The sequence below is a fragment of the Crassostrea angulata genome, chromosome 3, assembly GCF_025612915.1.
Source record: "Crassostrea angulata isolate pt1a10 chromosome 3, ASM2561291v2, whole genome shotgun sequence".
Lineage (NCBI taxonomy): Eukaryota > Metazoa > Mollusca > Bivalvia > Ostreida > Ostreidae > Magallana > Magallana angulata.
This window is the reverse complement of record NC_069113.1, coordinates 25,537,676-25,555,930: the sequence shown is the minus strand read 5'-3', so window position 1 is coordinate 25,555,930 and position 18,255 is coordinate 25,537,676. Positions and strand designations below refer to the sequence as shown.

The window sequence follows — 18,255 nt, the reverse complement described above, 5'->3', positions numbered from 1 at the left end:
AAAAATTTCCAAGACATCTGCTATATTCATAGTTTTTCAAAGTTAAACAGTTTACCTACACAGCCAAAAATTCGATCCTTACGGGAATTTAACATTGGAGAAAATGGCTACCACTTCGGCAGGGGCCTGTCATTATTCACATAAGTTCGTGTCTAAACGTAATTTTACGTTTGTGACGTAGGCCTATATAACGTCGCGGACGTTGTTCGCGTTCACGCTTACGTTCGGAAAGTTTCTGTACTTGCCGTTTAATTTAACACATCTGCTCCGAGAATAACCAAAGATAAAGGCTCGCCTAATATAGTCTGCTTTTGACTTAAAATAAAAACTTAAAAACAAGAAGAAGAAAAAAAGATGCCCAAGATTAAGGGTGGGAAGACAGTCAAGTGTATGGAGGTAATTTTTTTCTTGCAACTTGAGTTTTTCCGATTTTATTGCAAAAAGGACTTCATTGTTTCTATTTATTCTACAGTATACACGTTAATGATATCAACGTAGCGTAATTTGAAACCGTATAACGTTAAAATCTTCCATCCAAATGTTTTCTTTCTCAATTATTTCTCTGAGATTAATACAGTATTTTGAAAACACATTGGCCTATAGGCCTATACCTTGAAATCATCGTTGAAACTATTCAGGACTTATCCTCAGAAGAACAACACAATTTTCATATTTAAAACCGCCATAGCAATCCAAAAGCAAGACCATATATCACCACCTGGACATAACACTGCAAGATTTGAATTTCAAGTTACATCCTCAACGTTTTTCTTTGCTGTCTGCTTTGTATGATGTCACGAAAATTTGACCATGACCTTTGTATAAATACCAACCGGTACCATGTCATTTTAGACCCCAATTAATCAAATCCGTATACATATAGAATACAGTGAAGTCATTTTTGTAAATCTGATATATCATGAGCCATTCACAACTTTCAATAACATGGAAATATTTTGGATTTTTTAAAAAAGTGTATGGGGGTGTAAAATACAAGTTGTGAATGGACAAAGTCATATTTATATTACATGCATTGTTATTGAAAATCACTTCAAATGTTATTACAATATGAGCTATTCACAACTTATATTGATCAAAATTATGCTACATTAAGTTGTGAATGGACAAACATTTTAAATGCACAGGCACCTGTGGTTCATTTTTTTTTTTTTTTTTCTTTTTTTTATACATTTTTATAATAAAATAATCCATGTACTATTCCATGTTCTATAATTAATACAATTGCATGTATTATTATAGTACATGGAATTATTTTGTTTAATATAGTACCAGTACATGGAATTATTTTCTTGTAAAAAATAGTTTAAAAAATATTATCAGGTACCTGTGTATAAATGCTATGTACATCTTGATCTTGATATATATATAAGATAATTACATTAATGTGCAAAAAGCATTCTTTAATCAGATCAGTTAATTTGCATAAACAAACTGCAAGGGAAATAACAGCTTTAAAATTGTATTTCAATGAAGTGTTTGAAATTTAAAAAAAAATATATTAAAAATGGGCAATCATTGAATAATATTCATAATAAATCAAAATTTTCACATATTAAAAAAATTGCAAGTGCCACCATCTGTTTTCCATGAAAAATACTTTAAAATAGTAAAGGGAAAAGAAGGAAAATTGACATTCTTTGGTTTTTGAGTGTATATTCAGGTGTACTATCATCTAGAGAGTCAGACAGAATATATTTTCAACAAACATAAGATACTTGTCCTGCAAAATTTAATTTGAATAGAATAAACTGGAATACTATAAACAGGTATACACCATGGAGCATTTTTCTCAAAATGAACGATGCAAATTGACATATTTTAAAATAAATTTAAAATAAAGATACCCCTCCCCCCACACATTTTTGGGGACAGTTTAAAAAAAAAGTAAGCTTAACCTATAGAATAAAATTTTATTAATAAAAAGATAGGCAAGGATTTTTATTTTCACTTTCAAGATCTGGGGTGCCAACCAAGTTCCTAGTATCACAGTGAACTTTTTAACATAGCTGTTTATTACTTACCGGTATATCTATGTTTTAAAAAGGCAAATTGATCCGATTCAGATTTATGAAGATAACAGTGTGTTTAATGTTAAAATCATGCAATCTTCAAGCGTGTACAGTAATGAATTTGACATCATTAAAATGCTTACATAGAATTCGATGTTTTTTGTTTTTCTGTAGGTTAATATAAGACAGCATATACTTATAAATTAAAGACTCATACAAGTAAAACATAATTTTATACATGATTAGGTATTGAATCAAATGAATACAGTGGCGTCAGAAGCAAATCGAAAGTGGGGGGGGGGGGGAGGGCGCTAGACTAATCATCAGAAATCTTGACAAGCAAAAAAAAAAAAAACGAAATTCCCAAAATCATGAAAATTCTAATCCGTTGGGGAGGGGTATAACTGTAACTCCAAAAAAGAATCTTACCTACCAAAAAAAATTTTTCTCCAAAATCATGAAAAATTCCTAATCTGTGGGTCCAAATTTCAATATCACTTTTGATATTTCATTTGATATTTCAATCTTTTAAGGGCAAATTTATGAACAATTATGTTTGCTGCGAGAAAAAGGGGGGGGGGGGGTTGGCCCCTCCCTGAATGGGGGGGGGGGGGTGGCCCCTCCTTGATGCTATGTGCCTAATGGTTAGGTCTAACTTTGTAAAAGCCCCCAGCCCCCTGCTTCTAACACTTATGCAATGATTCTAGTGTACTTAATCTAAATCATGCATGTTCTTTTCTACAGCCTACAGATCTTTTAAAGAAGATATATGAGCAGTTTACCATGGAATGCAAGCAGGGGAGGGTGAAGAACATAAAAAAAACCCTTTGAAAAGACTCTCAATCGCAACCGGTAAAAATAAGTCTTTGTAAATAGAAAACTCATTAAATTCCTTTCAAAAATCGATATCCATTTTGATACTTTGCATGCATTTTTTTCCTAAAACAAATGGTGAAAATTAAATTCAACATTGGCACAAAGCACCATGGATGACAACTTACATCTACATTCACAGATAGCAAGCCAGTAGGTTCTCTGGGTGACTTAGCTTAGAGACCTAAATTTATAAAATTGTATTCTTCAATAAATGACCTGTTTTATTCTTTACGAAAGAGTTGAGTTTTGCTACGTAATAGTATAGATGTGAGCAGGCAGGCATAAATACCTTTCAACTAAAAATGTTAATCCATAGAATGGAAGAATTCAACACCTTTTCACCAACGTACACGTATTTTCTTTGTAAAACTGGGTCCGTAGTACATTATTCATTTTTACGATAAAACATATTCTATCTCTCCTAACGAATATAATGTAACTTTTTTGCATGTAATCAAATATTTTTTGTCATCACGAAGACAAAAGTGTATATTTGTTATTTTATACTTTCTCTCAGAAGAAATCATTAATATATATATATATATATATATATATATATATATATATATATATATATATATATATATATATATATATATATATATATATATATATATATATATATATATATATATATATGAACAGAATATATAACAAAAGTCCAATGAAAATTTACCCGTATCTGTATTATATCATTTCTGAGTTTATTCATGGCGATGTGATATTTTGGAAACATAAACTAAAGATCCCGTTAGCGTGAATGAATTGCGCAAGCGCAAGATTGTAAAATCCAAACAATCCAGTGATTTCCGGGATTTTTTGAGGAATTTTCGTTGATTATTAATCAGCGAAGCTTAACTGAGAAAAAACAAAAACAAACTGGTAATCTCCAAGTATCAATGATGTTTTAAATATATAAAACAAAAGACAGTATTCTTCCGATTTCTCGGTATTAAAGACCAAATCTTCGAGTCTATTATTTTAATATAGTAGTATAGATGAAAAAAAAAATTAACGGCAGTGCATGTATGGATAGAATAAACTACTATTAATATATGTTTGCACTGTAAAGAGTCTTTCTTAAATTACCACTTCCATTATTTTTGGAAGATTTTTAATGAAAATAAACATATCTTACATATGTACAATTGAACTTAATCCAAGATTTCTACATTAATATGTCATCTCTTTTATCCTGGTGAAAATAACTTTTCTAACTGAAATTCATAATAAGAAGATTTAAATTTTTTCAATCAACTCAATCATCTTCTGGGTACTTTTAATATGTCGTCCACAACGCCAAATCTTTGTAGACATGTAACGTTTAGTCCCGTTCTTCAGCCTGATAAAGATAGAGGGACGATTCAATCTTTTAAAGTTGTAATATTTGCATTTTTCGGTGTCTATAGATGTCTGTGACGTATGCGGGATTTACCGAATTAAAAGAAATTATTAGTCGTACAATCGTACAATTGTTGAAAATTAATAAGGAATCATTCTTCTAATATTATGAAGTGATACTTTCGGTTCGACCAGCTCGCTCTTTTTCAATATCACTGCATGTACTTAATTTACAACAGAGCATATTTCTTTCTCTGATCTTAAACGTTTACTCAAAGTATCTAAATATCATATGTTTTGGAAGAAAAAATGAGGGGTAGGGGACCTTCTTCCTGTAATCAATTAAATGATGCACTTGTAATTGACCTGTATCTTTGGTTAACCCCAATCCCCGTACCAAATACGGTAAATTAGATTCACAAGTGTTAACAAAACATCACACTTTCAAAAAATTAAAAATTCAGTTCCAGAATTTGTGGTTTATTAAATTTTTTCAAAATGCGTTAAGAGTCTCCATACTAAAAATCTTGATGTACCTTCATAACGCACTTTGAAAAAATTTTTCAAAGTGGGCTGATTTTTGTCCCAAATTTAACGCTCTTTAAAATTGTTTTTCAAAGTCCGTATTTTTTTTTAAGCCCATACCTATTTTCTTGTTAAATTTGATATCAAGACCCCAAGAATTTTTGTTGTTTTAGTATTTGTGAGAACTAATTGTTTCCCTATTCCTATATTAAAATCCCCATCAAATCGTGGCCGACTCTACCCCCCGGAAATCATAATCTGAAGAAAATTGATTTTACTCTACCAGGATGCTTTCACACAAACTACAGCTTTTCTGGCTGATTGTTTAATTAAAAAAAAATTAAAGTTTTCTCTTTATATTTCTATGTCAAAATTATACCCCCTATTGCGGTCCTACCCTTCCACGGGGATCATAATTTAAACAAATTTGAATCTGCAGCACTACAGTACTGACAACACGGATCTATTTAAACCCCCCCCCCCCTCCCCCCGTGGTTAGTTAATCCTTTCCTGCGTTACACCATCGCGGGGTCGTCATTGCAGCCATGATTAAACCGCTGGTCATGTCGGATGTATTGTTTTTATTTCACATACAATGGTTACGTATTTAATGCATGTTTTCAAATTCTTTTTCAATTATTTTAGAGATGTATCATCTGCACATGTAAAATTTTCGTTTAATTGTGGATAAAGCTATTACATGTATCTCAAAAATATTTAATCATTTTCTAAATACATGTAGAGTCTACATATAGGAGAGGGTACGAACTATAACATTTATTTTCGATATTTTAATGATGTTTTCAAACCTTTTCGAATCTAAATACTAGGTTTTTAATCCATATCAATTTGTAGCATGTTTTACGGCACAGTCTATACAGGGAACGTTTACCATACGACCAATCTCATAACATGAGTTGTAGATAGAGATCTGTTGAAATCGTGCCAATGTCTTTGTACAAAATAATCTGAATAGTAATTTTATTATATAAATATTGAGTGTAATAAAGGTGATATCATTAACAAACCAGTGTTCCTTCATTTTAAACACCATTACTTGAACATTCGATCATTTAAGTGAATAATGTTTATTAGTTAATTAGTTTTTTGGGAGTGTTGGTTTTGGGGGTTTTGTTTTCGGTTTAATCTCATATAAGTGCAAAAAGGCAATTAACAAAATACAAAGTATTTGTGTTAGGAGTTTTTTACTTTTAATTGATTTCAATTTATAACGACCATGATGTTAGAAATAATCATAACCTTGACACATTTGTGAATGAAAAAAATACGTTCAACTTGATTTATTTACAACATTCAGTATGAATAAATAGAATTTAGAAATGTTTTCTTCATCTGTGAACACGAGTGGAGTCTGTTAATCAATGGAATCCAAATAACCTCTTCAGTCGGTTTTTAAGTGTGGGCTTTGTCCCGCTCTGTAAAAAAAAATCAAATGTTAAGGATAAAACAAAAACAGACCAAAAAAATAAAATGTTTTTAATAAACTAAAAACAAAACAAAAATTAAAATGTTAAGGGGTTCAAAAGGCCCAGCGGATTTGAACTCATGACCTGCGGTTCACAAACTCGATAGTTTTTTTTTTATCTCACAATTTTGAGTTTAATCACTGAGCTATGACAATATTCAACGGAATTGGTAGACACAAAAAATTTGACAAAACATTGAAATCGCCATCTTGTGACGTAGTGTCTTAAAAAGAACAAGTCTAAGGGTAGTGTTGTACCTTATTCAAATTAAGGATAAAATTACAATCTTTTAAAAATTATCAGAAGTTTTCACTCGACAATTTATTTCAATAATTGGTATTGACCTTCAGTTTGGATTCGGATTTGGCTCCGTTACACTGGCTGATCGTCGCTTCCTTTTTTTCTCTGTTTCCAACTCTTGCTGTAACATTTGGCTGCAGGATGATAAAAGATAAACTTTATTACAATACTACTTGGAAAAAAACTATGCTTGGATACTTGGTATATATGGTAAAACAGTCCTTGAAAAAAAGGTCAATTCATTTATATATATATATATATATATATATATATATATATATATATATATATATATATATATATATATATCTTGATTTTTACCTTTGGGACAGACTTGAACGTTTCCACTCCGTTAAGAAACAACTTGCGAGGAATAAAATGTGAATCATCAACGGCTCTCTATAGAAAAAAAATTCAATGTCTTTCTCTTACTCTTAAAATGCAAAACGTGTGCTTTAATAAAATATAAATCGGTTTTAAAAAAAAAGTGTGAAATTATGTTTCAGAAGTTGGTGACATTGAATTCATTCATGACATCTTACCATTATTTCCATCTGCAGACTTTTTTGCCTTTCTTTCATTTCTTCTCTCCTTTTGATTTCAGTCTTTAAAAACACAGAAAAGGTCATGTTTGAGTTCTCTTTTTGTTTCGGTTTTGCTAAATGAACGATAATTTTTTAGTTGTTGTGGAGTGTTATATACAGTAAGCCGTATACACTCACCATTAATTCCTTGTGAACCGTTTCCCTTGTTTGGTGAACAGTTTCTCTTTCATTTACCCTTTTCTAATTACAAAAACAAACAAAAATAAAATACACAAAAACCGCCTAGAAATAAGTAAATTACATGTACATTTCAGAATAAAATCAGTGTAGATGACACAGACACCATTTATCATGAATATTTGGATATCAATGAAACTTACCACCAGCTCTCCATGAAGCTTTTGTAGAATTAGTTGGCGGTTTTGGATTTTTTTCTAAATATTCCAAAAACACAAATATGAATTTATTACAACTAAATGTATAACAAACATTTTATAACTTATCTGATAATTTTCTTTTCATATTCTAGTACAGGTATATTTTGCTTTTGTAAAATTCTTACCATTATTTTCCCCGACATTTGGGGACATCTTGATCTCAGTCTTCTCTAAAAAGAAAAAAAAGTCCCATATCCAAATATCAGTACAATGTCATGTACTTAAATAAAACAAAATTAACGTCATTATAAATCAAATTTTAATTTTTTTAGCCCTTTGGAGATAACTAGTATTTTTAATTTGTATTTCATACCACTTGGTCAACGAGGATGAAGAATACAATTTGATTTCTTTTGTCCTTGTCCTGTAAATTATAACAATAATGAATGAATGAATGAATGAATGAAAGAATGAATGAATGAATGAATGAATGAATGAATGAATGAAAATTAACGTTATTACAAAGTACTTGTATATAATTTAAATATTTACCCATGCATCTAACGTTGTTTTCCATTTGGTCTGGTTTACTTTCTGCAAACATTGGAAAAATCCGAATTACATGTTGAATCATTGTACATGTAATTTAATTTGTTTCAATGTAACAAAAATGTTATTTAGAGCACCACATTTTGAATTTGAAATTGACGACAGGCACGTAGCATCGTTTTTGAAAGTGGGGGGGGGGGGGGCCAGACCCATCCAAAAAATCTTGACAAGCAAAAAAAAAAAAAAAAAAAAAAACCCCAAGACAATTTAAAGTTTCCAGAAATCTTCAAAATCCTAATCCGGGGGGGGGGGGGGGGGGGGGGGGGGGGGGGCTAAACTATACTTCCAAAAAAAAAATTCTTTCCAACCAATTAAACTATACTTCCAAAAAAAAAATTCTTTCCACCCAAAGTTTTTTACCTCCAAATCCTGAAATTCCTAATCCGTGGGGGGGGGGGGGGGGGGGAGGGGGGGTAACTTCAGTTTGACTCCTCCTTTCCTTATCTATCTTCAAATCAATTTTTTACTTACATGTACTTCCAAAAAAGTGGGGGGGCCAACTCCATTATGATTCATTTTTTTATATGTAAATTTTAAAAGAAATTGTTGCTGTCAGAAAAAGTGGGGGGGGCCAGGCCCCCCCCCCCTGCCCCCCCCCCCCCCCCCCCCCCCCTGATGCTACGTGCCTGGAAGAAGTATTATATCTCCGATATATGTAGAAATGATAAATTTAAAAATTGACAGGTCAATAATGGATACCTCCAATTTTTTAAGAGATTCTGCCATATAATCGTCTTCTCGTTCTTTCAACTTTTTCTGAAAAAAATATGTATAGATAATTAGGTAAGATAAAATTATGAAAGTGCTATGCAAATCTAATGTATGTACATCTAATTTATTTATACAATTAACGAAGTTGTAATCAAATACGGAATATTAGCATTGTATATAATTTAGCAAAGTTTCACATTTAACGTTGCTTTAATTATTGACATAGTCTTTTATACAAAATGATTATTATATAGAAAATTTTCTGACTTACGAGCACTTCATCTTGAATGGTGAGCAATTTTGTGCGACTTTCTCTGATAATTTTCTGAAAATGAAAACTTTTCAAAATGATTTTTCTTTCAAATGAAAATTAACACGTTCTCTCACTCGGAATAAGTTTCTATACACGTCTATAGTTTGATTCATTATTATATTCATACCATATATTTTACGGCCATTCTTGCACTTCTATCCATCGGCAGAATTGTTCTCTGCAGCAGGAATTTTATGGATTAGTACATGTAATAAAAACTTTATGCATACTGGTAATTTTTTTTTGGTCTATGAACGGATTCGATTTTTAAATATATTGATTTTTTAAGTTTTATATATATCTTACCAACAAATCTACTTGGATCTTATTTATCAGCTGGGCATTCTTATCAGCGGTCACTAGCTAAAAAAAATTAGGATAATCATCCACTAAAGCTCTTGTCACAGTGATACCTTAAGACGCTGACACAAATATAAAAACTGAACTAAGTTTATGTATATTGATTAATGTAGATACCTTAAGTTCTCTCGCCTCATCTCTTTCAGACGAGTTCTTTGCAATGGGGTCAAACTGATTCTTTACCTCAAAAAAATTAACAGATATAAACAATTAGTTCATCATATTAGAAAAATCCTTTTAGAAATAGTACAATGTGTTCAATTTCGTTTTATATTTACATATGTGTGCAAAATAGATTATTGCTCATTAATTTATGCACATAAAGTTAACACAAGCATGTTACTGCTAGTATATTTGGGAAGTTTATATTGATTATTTACATATGTATTACAAATTATTAACTAATATCATCAAATACTAGTAATTAATGCGTCACTGGGAAACGTTATGAATGGTCTATTAATACCTCTAGTTCTCCGTTAGACTCTTCAAAGAAATTGTTGGCATCGTGTTGTCGAAGTTTTTTCTGAAAATAACGACATTGAGTAAAACCGGTATGTGTTAAACATGTACAGTATATGCTTCATCTAAATAGTAAATATTACAACAACAAAAAAATCTATGCAAATATATATGTGTATTTTCGATATATTTTTTGACTCACCAGTAGCTCCATTTGGACAGTAGCTATTTTTACATGGTTTTCTTTGATTGTTTTCTGAGAATGAAAATTAAGGAAAACATAACCGAGAAAGCTCTTTACTAAATTACTTGATTAATTCATTTGAATTAATGATATCTTTATTCTTAAATAGAACCTTTAAGTTCACTAGGAGAGAATAAATCTCAAAGAGACGTGAAACAGCAATCGATCAACAAATCAATGAGTCATACCATCGATCTAACAGCCATCTGGGAACTTCTGTTGACGGGAAGAATCTTCTTCTGTAAGCAAAATATTATAGAATTAACATATCTATCAGACCAGAACATGCACACAAACCATACACGCGAATTACTTCATATTATGTAAACACATTAACAATATATCAACACTGAGCTATTTATTGATGTACCAGTATTTCTGCTTGAATTCTTTGAATGATTCTTCGGCTTTTTTCGGTCTTCAGCTGATGATATAAATAACGTGTAAAGTTAATCTCCCTGTGTATTACTAAAATAATTACACATTTATAACGTGTAAAGTTAATCTCCCCGTGTACGTATATAACTTAGAATTTTTTACAAACATGGCAAAAAATTCTATATACATGTATTAATGTTAAGTGCTATTATATCTTATGGTATTTGATATGGAAAAAACTCTAGATATCTGCAATTTAAATTCTATTAGTATATTCCACATCGCAATAACTGATAATAACATTTACCTCTTGTTGTCTCTCTGTCTCTTCCTCTGTTCTGTACAAATTCTCTACGATAACTTCTTCGCGAAGGTCCTCCTTAAAATTGAACAGAATCACATAATCAGGCCATAGAAAAAAAAAACCCCACAATTTCTACACCATAAACAAAAACAAATTATATATATAATATGCATCAACGTACGAGATATTGTGCTGCTGTCAACTTCAATTTTAACTCCGAAAGTTGATCCATTCTTTCCATCTAAAAGAATTCAAGCGATGTGAACCGTTAGTTATTAATATATTCTTTGTAATTCCATAAAACAGCTACATTGTGTATGAAATTTTAAGATATTTTTGTACAGTATATTTCATCTATCATAGTTATAAGAAACAACTTATAATACACTATTAATACTAGCTATATTGTTACATGTAGACATAGTTTATTATGTAGCGGTTTTTCAGTGTATTTATTTATTACCATGTATGCACGCCAAATTTTAATTAATAAAGTTATAAATCTCTTAAGTTTTAACGGTTTATTTCTGAATCTACGTAAAATCATAAAGTGAGGTCGGTATAAAATATCACTAACCGCTTGGCCCAAATCGTCATCTCCAAAATAAAACAACTTCTCCATTTTGAAATTCTGGAAATGTAAAACTCGTCGTATATATCTAGATAAAGTATTATTTTTGAAAAGATGTTTGATAAACACTTGAAATTCCAACAAGAATTGCTAACCATACCTTGCAATCACTATTCCTCCCTCTACCTAGATTTCTGTTTGTAGCAACGATTGTTACGTCACTGGTTTTGTTGCGTCATACTCGTCATGACGTTACCTCAAAATAACATTCAAATGTTGATCGGTCATTCGGACTCCGGAAAGGTGTGTGAAGCCATAGAGCTTTATTTCTTGAGTGTCATTCTCAATCCACAAAACATTATTAATGACAATAAGGAATGGAAACTTAAATTAATAATTGAAATCATGCAGATCTAACGTTTAATATTTTTATAAAAATTTAATGCATTTTTAAATCACAGTCATAAACTTGGATAGAAAATTGAAAGTTCTCTCTTAGTTGATTGTTTCAAATTTATTCATATACAGTTCAGGCAACGCGGATCCTGAAATTACCCCCCCCCCCTCCCGCGTGGTTAGTTAAATAAATCCTTTCCGCGTTACGTGCCAGTAAAAATGCAATGAGGTATTTCTGTTTACACAACCGAGTTCATATACTAATTCAACTTTACAAACACAGTATCTCAGACATTAGATCAAACATCACAAATCGTGTTACAAAATACTTTATTGTTAGACATACTTCCTTTTTTTCTTTACTTGAAAATAAAACTAACAGCACGAAACTGCTTCCTCTTTTTTTATGAAATAAGTGCCACTCAATTGTGCTCGTTTTGAAAAGGTGTTATAATCTGTATAACTATGTGATTTCACCTTTCTGAAAAGTTGAGATTTTTCTTTTAATTTTGAATTGGTGATATTTTTAATTGGATTAGCTGTTATCACAATAAGTACCAAGAGGGGACTTCATAAGAAGGTGGCGATCAACGCAAAAAAAGAGGCCCACAGGCCTTGACGGTCACCTGAGTACCATTACCCTTAGATTGACATGTCAAAGAGTCTCATATTTGCATTTTAAGCTTCATATTGAAGTCAAAACCCTAATCTGAGACTCCTCCGATTGTTACCACGCTTTTATTATATGTATATGATATTTCAAAAACATGCACTCATGAGTCAGGGTCGGAGGAATCTCGGATTATCTATACCTTCTAGCTCCAGGGGCCAAAAATTGTACATGCAGTAGACTTTTGGTGATAAGAAACCTATTGGTTTTTAACGGTCAATCTTTTATAATATTCACAGCTTCATTGTATAAGCACGCAAAAAGCATACAGCTCGTTTCTACAAGTTTACAATGCACAGGATATTAAAGTTTAATTCTTAAAATAACTATTTAATCCAATATTGCCAAGCGACAATTAACCATGTATGAAGTTCAAATTGATAATTAATGACACGCATCAATTAACTTTAGTAAAAATATAAAAATCTTCGAAAAAATTAAGTCTGATGCAACTTTGAATACTTTGAAAATTCAGGACTTTCTGTGGCCATCAACAAAAATTTCAAGAATTTCAAATCCTGAACAACTCTTCAATATACTGACCAGATAACATCTTTCCATGACATGAGTTTCTTATCCACACATCTCAGAGATCAGAAACCCTTGACTTGGGAAGATTGTCATATAAAATAATTTCTTTTACATAGAACTGGATCACTACACTAAGCCGAAGTGCCCGGAGAAAACCCACGTTTCCAAGCGGGCGTCTACCATACCCTGTCACTTACAATCACTGTCGATCACGGGGATCGAATCGGGTCGCAGCGGTTATAAGCGAGTGCATTAAATTTTTTAAAAACATTTCATATCTACATGTACTTTGTTATTCATTAAACGAATTCTTAAAACATATTTAAGAGAAATGACCAAATAAATTGTAGCAATCAACTCCATTTATAAAATAAAGGAATATGAATTAATATTCATCAATTCCCTCAATCATATTTCCCATGAGAAGAAATTGGGGGAGGTAACTCGCGTTGAAAACAAGAACAGTTTTTCAAATGAGACTGGTTTCACAGTATCGCGACGGTGTGGACAAGGTGAGAAGCTGTACCGCGAAGATGCGCGGTTTTACCCGAGTTACTTATGATAAACCGCAATTAATTTCACACCATGAGGATTCGCGCTAAATACGCAAACCGCGTTGGCCGTAGTGTATGTGCCAGCACCCTTCCCCCTTAATAATAATCTTAAAGAAGGCTATGTAGCATCAAAAGTAAACACTCTGATTGCAAGATGATATAATATTTTATTTGTTATATTGCAAGTCAACTATTCCTTAGATTTCAAGTGAAATTATCCCTGAGATTTCACGTGTATCAGTTTTAAATGAAGATCACAGCTTTTAAAACATCAATGCACCAATATAAAAGCAAGCTTATATAATAATAATAGTAGTATGTAAATGAATATATTCCTTCAACATTTCTCAGAAATTGCATTTATAAAAAGGAAAGAAATACAATGTATAAATGAAATTAAAGAGTCTATAAATTCAAGTAAACTGCCCATATTAGGAAATATTCTTGTTAATACATGTACATGTATTCATCAAAAATTTTATAAAACTTTGGATTTGCATTTGCAAAGGCAGATCACAGCTTCGATGGTCCTAAGTCATTCACATGTTCCTGAATCATGTTTCCATATTAGGTTTTGATACAAAGCTTAATGTGGATTCAACGCTTATCACTGGTCATTGACATGTCCCTAAATCACCTCTCCGCTTTTTCATGCTTTGATTCCCTGGTTGATGTGGATTCTCCACTTTTTCTAAACGTACTAAAAGCGGTATCTGCTGGAGCTACGGAACTGTAAGTTTCGTTCACAAAGCTATTGACATTAGAATCCACTTTGTCATCGCCCTTGGCACTCCTTTTGGAGCTCCCAGCTCTGTTTTGATATTCTGGAGAACTTAAATCGTATGTTTGTGTCTTCGGAACTATTTTCAACCTCCAATAGATGACAGCCACGACCATGATCAACAGTGCCACACCAACGATGGCCACAGCTACTATTATACCGGTTGACAATGTCTCTTTCTCTTTGACTATTACTGGCACCTGAATAATACAATGTAATTAATTAATTAGAGTTTTAAAGCAAAATTCAAACATCTACTTTATATCTTCACCTCTGAACATGCATAATCATGTACATGTACTATCTTGAGTTATAACATTCAATTAAGAAACAAACAGCATTGTTAAAAAGTTCACCGGGATACATGAACTTTGTTGGTCACGAAGGGCTTCTCAGGAGATTTGAACATGTACAAACCAAGTTCATATTTTGGTGAACTTTTTAACATTGCTGTTTATTACTTATATTTACGCTTGAAGAATCATTAATGTAACGGTGCTTTTATGTTTACAATATTGCAACCGCCAAGCGATAAGCGTGTGCGATTATCATTGTGACATCACAGAAACGTTCACACAGAATTGAACGTTTTCACCATTCTATAGGTTCATATAAGGAAGCATATTTGCAAATGTAAATATTTAAACAATAAAATGCTTGCTTTGGTGATTCATTCGGGATATGAAGGTTGTGACATTGTAGAAAACGGGTTATGTTATTTTTTTCTGCAATGATCGCTACCTTCATAACCCGAATGAATCATCAAAGAAAGGATTTTATTGTTTATATTAACATCTTTCTTTTAGCTAATTGATAAATTGATTATGAAAAGTAAGTAAAATTTACTAAATTACTGTTAATGTACGTAAGTACGTTAGTTAAAAGAAACAGCCAAATCGTCTCCTGTGAGACTTTGATTCTGACATCGTCATGATTATTTCGTGCAGTCCGTGATTTTTTCTAGGTAGTTGTAGGTTTGGACCAATCGATAAACAGGGCGTGTCGATATCTGTCCTGTCATTTTCTTGTCAGTTTCAGCCGCTGTAGATTTTGACCAATCGATAAACGGGTGTGTAGATTTCAGTCTGGCTGTTTCTATAGAGCTATGAATTAACTATAAGTTTCCGTAAGAAATAGAAGGAATAATACTTCGTGGATGTAAATATTTAAGGATAAATATAGAGTACATGCTTATACATGTAATTCGAATGACTGGTATGTTATATAATGTTATAATGTAACATTTTTCAGCCCAAAAGGCAAATTGGAAAAAAAACCTTAATTATAAGGGAAAGGGTTGATGTTCTGGCCTAAACTTGCTGTTGAGACTGCTTTTTACCTGAGCTCCACACTTGGTCCCATGGTAATCCACTCCATCCACAGTCAAGTACTTGGACAGCTGCAGAGCAGTTCCACGGAAGTTGAATACCGTTCTGTTCTCCACGGCGCCACATAAACTGTCCACTGTGGAGTTCATCAAGCTGGAACCTCCAGAGACCTCAAAGGTCACAAAGATGCTTCCTACAAAAAGGCAAGAAGACAGTCCATTTTGACATCAGGAGACCTCTAATGAAAAGACCATAGGCTGTATGTACATAGTTATCCAAACTTTCTACTGGTAATTTACACTGAAAACTAAACTTTGAAATCTTTACTTATTAATAAGTTAATTTTTAAATAAACTTAATTTCACTGGTAGTTAATAAAAAAAGTATGTGTAATTCTCCACTGTATTATACATTTACAATGTACTGGTATCAGTAGGTCTTACAGATTTAAATTTTTGCATCTTGTAAGTACAATGTCATATATAGGAGTCATAAAACTAAACTGACCTTTTTCAATTTTGACTGAGTTCAGAATGATGTCCGGATAAAGCTGGGACAAATAGTTGCCCATCATGGCCTGGAACTGCAGCTGGTATCTAGATCCAACAACTGTGTCATAGTCAGCATCAAACAACAACCCTATTCTCTGAGAGGCATTATTGGAGGAGGATATAACATTTCGTTTACGAATATTAATCAGCGTTTGTTTTTCTAATGAATATTCAGCAGGATCAGAGGTCACTCCTATCTTTAGGATCACCATGCCTGGTTCAGTGAATCTGATGCCCGACAGAGAAGCAAGGCCATTGGCGTCATTGAAATCTGTAGAACGATCTCCACTCATTTGGCCATGATAGTATTCCATCCCATCCAATGAAACATTTACAGCCCAAGTGTGATTCTGTTGAAAGACATAATACAAGAAATTCAACATGCTGAAAATAAGCAATTGGGTTTGGTTTTTTATTGAAAGACCTAAAATAAATCTATTAGTATAGTTATACAATTCAGGATTAATAGAAAACAAAATTCAATCAATATTAATAATCCATCGTACCTAACAGTAACTCATCAATTTTATTTTTTATTTTTTTTGGGGGGGGGGGGGGGGGGGGGTGTTAGATAGAGGGGCATCCAGAGATACTAGTCACATCCCAGTCAAACTGCTTTGTATACTGCATATTAATCATATTATTGAAATTATTCACATACCCGCCAGTTGATTTTCTCTACAACCTGGGAAGTAACTCCGTCTTGCAGCTCTAGTTCAATAGCTACATCAGAATTTTGCAGGATGGTGGTTGTAATGTTACGGATATTGACCTTAAGAGGACGTCTTGTCAGTGAAAATTTGGATGACGTCAAAGAGAAGCTGGCAGCGGCTGGATATGTCACTGCAAAATCCAGGACAAAATCTGTCCCGAAATGACTGATGGCCAAGTCTGTGAAGTTTGCCCAGCCATTGTTGTATTTGACAGTGGTAGTTCCAACTAGTTTAGCAGCTGCATTACCGGTGCCAGCTTTAATGGTTGCTGTAATCAGCCATGGATTTGCCAGGGTTCCCAGCTTATTAACAACATTTCCCTGTTAATTTCATCAAAATATATAAATGTACAAAACTAAAATTCATTGAAATAACATTTCTAGAATTAAGAATATTTTACATCAATAATGTAATACAGTAATTTTTTCACGTGCTTAATGTGAAAATTGATCTTGTTTTCTTATCAAAATGAAATTGAATCTCAAAATTTCCGTTACAGATACTTCAAAATGGTTATCAATAAATAAAAAGAAATTCACCGATACAACTAGAAAACTGACCAGTCAGGAAGGGCCCCGCTATGACAATTAATATAGAGAAATGAAAAAAAACTTTGAATTCCATCCTCTTTATATTAACAATGATGAAAAATAAATTCCCGGCAGAAGATGTAAAGAACTGGAATATATAGGATCTCGTGATTTGTAGTTGGATATGATTTTCATCCAACAATTAATGTGTTTTTTTCTTGATTCATATATTTTTTTTTATTTTACAGAATATAAGTATTTGGACTAGAATGAAATATATTCTTTATCAAATACCATCCTTTAAACTGAGGGGTAAAAATACTAGGGTGCAGCTCATGGAATGAGAGTTTAATTTGCTTCAAAACAAACATCAGTGCAGACAAAGGTGTTCATTAATCTCGATATGACAGATAGAGATAAGCCTCTAAATTTTCTGCAGCAGGCAAGATAATTAATCCCAGGGGATTAATTGTTCTGCTCTCTCATCCTTTTCTTCTAAATTTACAATAAGATTTTTTTTTCAGAAATGACAGAATGGGGTTATTATCTGATTACCTGTTAAAAGACAAATATTGCACAGCCTTCCATGTATACAATGGTAACATTCTCAGCAGTTATCTCTCTTTGCCCATTCATTCTCAGCAGTTATCTCTCTTTGCCCATTCATTCTTATGCATAGTTAGGAATCTACCCCACCACCCCAGCTCCAAACCAGAAGACATAGAGAACCAAACTTAACATCAAAATATGTATTTCTGCCTACTGAAC

The 18,255-nt window shown here is 32.4% G+C and overlaps 2 protein-coding genes across 2 annotated transcripts in view; both read right to left on the bottom strand.

Moving 5' to 3' along the window:
• Positions 1-6,068: 6,068 nt before the first annotated feature.
• LOC128178869 (uncharacterized) lies at positions 6,069-11,700 on the bottom strand. Its single transcript, XM_052846256.1, has 21 exons — positions 11,440-11,700; positions 11,044-11,103; positions 10,866-10,937; positions 10,551-10,604; positions 10,369-10,419; positions 10,139-10,192; positions 9,941-10,000; positions 9,592-9,657; positions 9,421-9,477; positions 9,242-9,292; positions 9,073-9,126; positions 8,790-8,846; positions 8,034-8,075; positions 7,855-7,905; positions 7,667-7,711; positions 7,485-7,538; positions 7,282-7,344; positions 7,102-7,164; positions 6,881-6,958; positions 6,604-6,693; positions 6,069-6,208 (listed from the first exon to the last, which is right to left on the bottom strand). The coding sequence occupies exons 1-21, from the start codon at positions 11,482-11,484 to the stop codon at positions 6,152-6,154; spliced, it is 1,224 nt and encodes a 407-aa protein (XP_052702216.1). The 5' UTR covers positions 11,485-11,700; the 3' UTR covers positions 6,069-6,151.
• A 2,031-nt stretch (positions 11,701-13,731) lies between these two features.
• Positions 13,732-18,255, bottom strand: part of LOC128176384 (fibrocystin-L-like) — a 47,352-nt gene continuing 42,828 nt past the window's right edge. Inside the window, exons 52-55 of the mRNA XM_052842670.1 lie at positions 16,906-17,277; positions 16,201-16,594; positions 15,705-15,886; positions 13,732-14,565 (exon numbers count right to left, since the gene is read on the bottom strand). Of these exons, the coding sequence (XP_052698630.1) occupies positions 14,218-14,565; positions 15,705-15,886; positions 16,201-16,594; positions 16,906-17,277 (1,296 nt within the window). The 3' untranslated portion in view covers positions 13,732-14,217. The remainder of the gene's footprint in view (positions 14,566-15,704; positions 15,887-16,200; positions 16,595-16,905; positions 17,278-18,255) is intronic.

What these genes read in the sequence shown, in the direction of transcription:
- LOC128178869 (XM_052846256.1), bottom strand. Translation starts at nt 11,484, where the DNA reads ATGGAGAAGTTGTTTTATTTTGGAGATGACGATTTGGGCCAAGCG. An exon ending in AATCTCTTAAAAAATTGGAG is followed by an intron (nt 8,076 to 8,789) that starts GTATCCATTATT and finishes CAATGTTTGCAG; the next exon opens with AAAGTAAACCAGACCAAATG. An exon ending in AGCTTCATGGAGAGCTGGTG is followed by an intron (nt 7,345 to 7,484) that starts GTAAGTTTCATT and finishes TTTTGTAATTAG; the next exon opens with AAAAGGGTAAATGAAAGAGA.